Source organism: Rhagoletis pomonella, unplaced genomic scaffold, assembly GCF_013731165.1.
Source record: "Rhagoletis pomonella isolate Grant_MI unplaced genomic scaffold, Rhpom_1.0 Rhpom_scaffold_00017, whole genome shotgun sequence".
Classification (NCBI taxonomy): Eukaryota; Metazoa; Arthropoda; class Insecta; order Diptera; family Tephritidae; genus Rhagoletis; species Rhagoletis pomonella.
In genome coordinates this window covers 1655474-1662414 of record NW_023458571.1, presented here as the reverse complement: position 1 = coordinate 1662414, position 6941 = coordinate 1655474, and the positions used below count along the sequence as shown (strand labels likewise).

General features: G+C 42.2%; 1 protein-coding gene across 1 annotated transcript; it reads right to left on the bottom strand.

The window, feature by feature from the left end:
• Positions 1 to 335: 335 nt before the first annotated feature.
• LOC118749487 lies at positions 336 to 882 on the bottom strand. Its single transcript, XM_036484283.1, has 2 exons — positions 566 to 882; positions 336 to 501 (listed from the first exon to the last, which is right to left on the bottom strand). The coding sequence occupies exons 1-2, from the start codon at positions 760 to 762 to the stop codon at positions 336 to 338; spliced, it is 363 nt and encodes a 120-aa protein (XP_036340176.1). The 5' UTR covers positions 763 to 882.
• Between the last annotated feature and the right edge of the window lie 6059 nt (positions 883 to 6941).

Genomic DNA, 6941 nt, shown 5'->3' with positions numbered 1-6941 from the left:
TGTGATACGCAATTTAAATTTAACCCCTTAGAGTTAAACGACATCAAAAGCATACTTAAATCCATGAACAATAAGAAAGACTATAACTTTATTTCGGCAAAAATTATACTGAGCGTATTTCATATAATAGGTCCAATTCTTCTTGAAATCATTAATGCATCTCTACAATATGGAGATTTTCCCAACAAGTGGAAAAGGTCAATGGTAGCGCCTGTGGAGAAAGTAAGAAACGCGGTTAATCCAGAAGAATTTCGTCCAATAAATATGTTAATGACTGAAAGCAAAATACTCGAAAAAGTTGTTCATAAGCAATTAGAAGCCTATATGGAGAACAATCATCTGATCTCTGAACCCCAATCGGGATTCCGACAACGCCACAGCTGCGAGACGGCGCTAAATTTAGTAGTATCACATTGGAAATCAGAAATGAACGAAGGAAATTGTATAGTTGCTGTATTTTTGGATTTCAAGCGAGCTTTCGAAACAATTGATAGGGATATCCTATTAGAAAAAAATGAAGCGTTATGGAATTGGAGGTGTTGAAAATCAGTGGTTTAAGGGTTACTTAAGCATCAGATGGCAGTGCACCAAAGTCTCCGAAACCGTCTCGAGTCCTCGGCCAGTAATGCTAGGTGTACCCCAAGGCGCAGTGCTTTGTACTTTACTCTTTTTAATATACATAATATATGGAAAATATACTACAGGGAGTAAGGATCTGCCAATTTGCTGATGACACGTTACTGTATACGACCGGAGATTCATGTCAGGAATGTATTACTCGGTTAAATGAAAACTTGAAAAATGTCAATATATATTTCAATATGAACAAGCTAAAACTTAATGTTAGTAAAACGAAAGCAATTGTAATTGTAGCGTATTTAATTATAGAATTATATTTTTAAAAAATTTTATTTTTATATAAACTTATTTTTAATTTAGCGTATTTTAAATTTCAAAGAAGAAAAAATTCTGAAGTAATCAAAAATTTTCTTTTTGATTTACATAAATTGAAAAAGAACTTAATTCAATAATTTCAAAAATAACAAAGTACAAAAATGAACAAAGTACAATAGTAAATAGTATTAACACTACATAATCAACGGAGAAGCGCATGATGATCTGATTATCAACGATGAAATAATAGATAAGGTCGATGAAATTAAGTATTTAGGTATTGTCATCGATAAAAAATTTAATTTCGATAAACACAGATTACATTTGTAGTAAAATTTCAAAAAAAAATTGGATTTTTCCAAAGAATGCGTAGGAAAGTGTCTATAAATAGTGCCGTAAAGATATTCAATGTTATGATTAAGCCACATTTCGAGTATTGTTCGTCCATACTATTCCTAGGGTCTAGTGAGATGAAAATCAGAATGCAGAAATTGCAAAACAAAGGAATGCGTTGTATTTTACTGTGTAATAGGCTGACCCCGATCACATATATGCTCGAAACTTTAAAATGGCTGAACATTAACCAAAGAACAGTGATTAATGTTTTACTGTTTGTATTTAAAATGAAATATAATTTGTTACCGAAGTACCTAACGAACCAGATCGTATATGTAGGAGATGTACAACCCTACGACTTAAGAAACAAGAATGATTTCAGAATTAATTTCTATAAATCTAATAAGGCACAGAATATTTTGTTGTATAAAGGGCTGAAACTATTTAATGAACTGCCTAGTAATATAAAGAATGAAAAAAACATCATTGCATTTAGAAGACTGATAATAGATTACGTTAAAGAAACCATATTTTAATTCGCAATAAGTCTATAAGATAGTATTGGAGCTATGTATATGTAAAAATGTACCTGAAAGTTTAAAAATAGCTAAGGCTAAATAAAGAAATAATAATAATAATAATAATAAAAACTCATCCGGTGTAAGCCCGGTTTAGGCTGAAGAAAAAGGCAAACGTGTTAAATGTTACAATTGCAACGGACACGGACATATAGTGGCAAAATGTCCACAACCTTCGTAGAAACCACGATGGAGTAAATGTTCAAAGGTTGGACATGAGACAAAGAAGTGCACAGCGGAATCAAAAGTGACGGTTGCTAAGATCGACAGCAACATAGGCGAGCAAAAGTTTATTCTGCCAATCGTCGAAGAAGTCGAAGGTGAAGGGGTAAGGTATCAAGCTTTAATAGATACCGGCAGCGATCACTCGCTAAGAAGGCAGTCAGCTACTATGACTGACGCACATACGGAGCCGACGTATCAACGGTTGCAAGGGTTTGGTGGTTCAATTGTTGAGGTAACACGAATTGTAAAAATGCGAATCAAGTTTGGCGACAAGGTCATTGAGGCAAATCTGTACGAGGTCCCGAACAACATGCTCAATTATGCTCTGTTGCTTGGAAGAGATGTGCTGTGCGGGCAGGATAAACGGTTGATCATTGACGCAGAGTCAATGATGCTGCAAATTAAAACCACGAACCAGTTTAACGTTAATAATGATCTGAAGGAGGACCAAAGGCAGAAGGTACAAAACCTGTTAGCGGATTACGATGTCTGTTTCGCAGAGGGTATTTCCACGCTCGGCAGATGCAAGACAACGTCGATGAACATTGAGGTTGCTACTCCAGGTCCGATTGTAGGTAAACGGTACCAAGTACCATTCGCAAAGCAGCAAGAGCTATCAACGATATTGAAGGAGCTATTGGCTAACGACATTATTCGGCCCAGTGTATCACCCCATGCAGCATCCGTAGTTCTGGTAACAAAGGCCAACGGCGAGAGCAGAATGTGCGTAGGTTATCGCGCGTTAAATGCGGTAACCGTGCGGAAACATTTTCCGATGCCAGTGGTTGAAGAACAATGGTCAAAGTTAAGTGGCGGGCGATTTTTCACAACGTTAGACATGACCAGCGGGTATTATCAGATACCCATAGAAGAGGAGTGCAAGAAATTCACAGCGTTCTTCACACACGAAGGCTTGTATGAATTCAATGTAATGGCATTCGGTTTAGTAAACGCGCCGATGGTATTCCAAAAGATGGTCATACGAACTATATCAATACTCAAATCACGAAACAAGGTGGTTAGCTACGTGGACGAGCTAATTATAGCCACATCGTCTTACGAAGATGGTATTACGGTACTACAAGAGGTTTTGGAATCGGTGAAGCGAGACGGTCTGACATTGCGGCCTTCTAAGTGCGTGTTCCTCTCCAGTGAAGTCAGCTTCTTAGGACACGAGATTTCCAGCGCGGGTATTGCACCAGGAGAGGCGAAGACGTGGTGTATTAAAGAGTTCCCACAGCCAACAAACGTAACTCAGGTAAGGCATTTCCTGGGATGAACTGGATTCTTCCGAAAATTTGTAGGGAGATACAGTCAGATAGCAACCCCATTAACCACGCTATTGAGGAAGGACGTTAGCTTCCAATGGGGCACACCAAAGCAGGGAGCATTCACGAATTTGAAAGAGGCTATAACTAGTAAGCCGGTACTGACTTTGTACGACCCTCACAAAGAGCACGAGGTACATACGGATGCCAGCCACGAAGGACTATCCGGAATTCTGTTCCAGCGCGAAGACGACGGGGAAAAACCAGTTTTCTTCTACAGCCGCCAGTGTAGCGAAGTAGAAGCACGGTTTCCAAGTCACGAGCTGGAAGTACTTGCGAAAATCGAAACGTTAACCCGATTTCGCATGTATCTTCTCGGCAAGCCGTTCAATGTGGTAACCGACTGTAACGCTATCGTTACCACAAAAGCAACAACACCGCTACTCCCGCGTATTGCTAGATGGTTGTTGAGACTGCAGGAATACGCCTTTAAGACGGTTCATCGGCAAGGCCATAAAATGCAGCATGTCGACGGGATGAGCCGAGCACCTAGTTTACCACCAAGTAAGTGTCAAACGGTAGCCGAAAGCATTTTAGCTGTCATCACTGAAGGTAGCAGCGATTGGGTATTCTTGATACAAATGCAAGATCAGAAATTGCAAGAAATCGCAACAACGTTAAAGCCAACGTCCACATCCGCAAAGCAAAATCAACAAGATTACGAGCTACACAGAGGAAGGTTATATCGCAAGATTAATGGCGAGCGGCGGTTGGTAATCCCTCAAATGATAAGATGGCGAATCACGAAAGCATGCCATGATGACTCAGGGCACTTCGGAATTGAGAAGACTCTGCAGCGGATTCAGCGAGACTTTTGGTTTCATCGAATGAGGCGGTACGTTAAGAGTTATATAGCGGCGAGCCCAGAGTGCTGCATCTACAAGCTTCGAGGAGGCAAAGCCGAAGGGCGGATGCACTTAAGAGAGATTATCCCAATACCATTCCGATCATTGCACATCGACCATTTGGGACCGTTCCCCAAAAGTAAGAAAGGGAATCAGCACATCATTGTTTTGGCCTGCGCCTTTTCCAAATAAGTAATTTTGAAAGCTGTACGAAACAGCAAATCTGCACCAGTAATTAGCATGCTACGAGAGGTGATGACCACGTTTGGTCAACCGGTTCAACTCACAACCGATCGCGGAACAGCATTCACCTCCAAAGAGTTCGAAACATTTTTACAAGCTCACGACGTACAACACATAAAAATTGCCGTAAGGATACCGCGAGGCAACGGTCAAGCAGAACGGGTCAATAAGACTATTTTACCAGCTATACGAACGACGATGAAGACTACGAAAGAGTGGGTCTTAACTTTGCTCACGCTACAGTGGAGTCTCAACTCTCAGCCAAATGCGACTACAAAGATGAGTCCGAACGAACCGGTTCCGCAAGATGAGAACAAGCGAGATGTGTTACTTACTCGAGCAAAAGAGAATATCGAAGCAGCACAATCGAAATGGCAACAACGATTTAATGAACGTCATCAACAACCGACACGGTACAATGAAGGTGAGCTAGTGATGATCAGCAATGTGTCGACAGCCACGGGAGAGACCCACAAACTAGACGCCAAATACAAAGGTCCATATGTGGTCACCAAGATATTGGACCATGATCGGTATATTGTCGAGGACATACCGGATGCACCGGTGACCCAGCGACGGTACTGTAGTGTACTATCCAGTGAACAAATGAAACGATGGTGTCAGCTTAACCCACAACTCGAGGTAGACGACAGCGACGGCAGTTCTTCAGATGCCTAACCGAGGTCGGTTAGTGATAGTCAGGAGAGGCCGAGCTGTAAAGTGAGAATGGAGAGAGCGAGCGAGCAGTCAGTCAAGTACGAACAGCCAGGCGGAACGGTTCAATAACCGGGCAATCGAATTGAATACTTAACTCTGTATCAGATAATTTATTAAACAGTCTATTTTACTTGTTATACTACTACCCGGGTTACATCTTGACACTTGGGAAAGGATGAGGTAACTAGAATTCCCTTTCTGTGTGGTAAACCTGGGGCTGCCGCCCCAGTGATGTCTATTATGGTTACTGGGTGTTTTATAAAAATGTCTTGTATATAAAAATGTGTACATAAAAATGTCTTGTGCAAATGAATATTTAACATTTTTCAAGCGAAAAAACCCAAATGAAAATTGTGATTTTTGGCCATTTTCCTAAGGGGTCCCTAGGGAACCATAGGGAGCCTAGGTGGTCGGGGCGACATTTTTGTCAATGGCGGTTCATGGCCTCTCCAAAAAGGGTGGTTGGAGGTGCCATGCCCACTATCCCTTCGCCCACCGCCCCTTTAATGAACGCCCGTATTGGAAAGTTTCCCCAAACCAACGATTTTTTCCCCATATTTAAGAGGCTCGCCTGAGGAGCCCGGTAGTCGGAGGAGAAAGAAAAGCATTCCATTGAATTCCTTTGTCTTTGCTCTTTCAAGCTGTAAAGGTGGGCGGTGCCACGCCTCTTCATTTTTTCTACCAGCCCCTAACAAACAGATACTTTTCGGAACCCAACCCAGGAGAATTCTACTTAGTAAGGATTATAATCCCTAAAGCTGTATTTACATGAGGCGATTTTCTAAGCGATTCAAACTTCAGAAAAATCGCTCGTGTAAATGGTGATTCAAAAAGCGCTTGCCGCAAAGTAGACAGCAAGTCAACTTTTGCAGGCGATTATCGCCTGTCAAAAAATCGCCTCATGTAAAAGGGTTCTATTTAGTGAGCGTTATAATTCCTATAGGCGGCCGAAGGCCTACGGTAAATTTACGTGGATTATGTGTTGCCGGAGAAGTGGGGCAGAACTTCTTTATGTGTAGGCGGCCTTCGGCCGCGCTTCGAGATTATAACCCTTACTACTCAGAATTCTCTTTTCTGTGTTGCCGGAGAAGTGGAACATAACTTCTTTCTGAGTAGGAGGGCTTCGGCCCTTTTTCTAAAATTTGCCGCCCGCATACTAAAATTTTCCTAAATCTAGTAAAACCTGCGAAAAATAAAAATTCGCACAGAGCGCTTTGTAGTAAAAAATAGTAATTTCTGACAAATTCAACATAACCTAAAAATTTTGCTTGTTGTTGTTGTAGCGGCTACTTAACCCCGCTCGAGTCGGCTCATTAACAACGTTGTTGTTGTTGTAGCGGCTACAACAGCCCCGCCCAGATCGGTTGATATCTCAGTCGTTGTCGTCAAGTTCCACTTTACGTCGATGGCAACAAAATACCGACGGTCAACCACCCCAAAATCCTGGGAGTCACGTTCGACAGCCTATTCTCCTTTTCTGCACACGCCTCAGCCACTTGCGAAAAGATGCGAGCTAGGAACAAAGTCCTCCAGTCACTAGCCGGCAGCACTTGGGGAGCCGACAAAGAAACCCTACTCACTACGTACAAAGCAATCGGCCGGTCGGTGGCAAACTACGCAGCGCCAGTGTGGACGGCGGGTACCAGCGATACACAGTGGAGAAACCTACAGACATGCCGGAATGCAGGAGGCACGGCTACAGGCTGCCATCTCATGTCGTCCGAGCATCACCTCCACCAAGAAAGCCAGATGCTGGCGGTGAAAGAGCATAACAC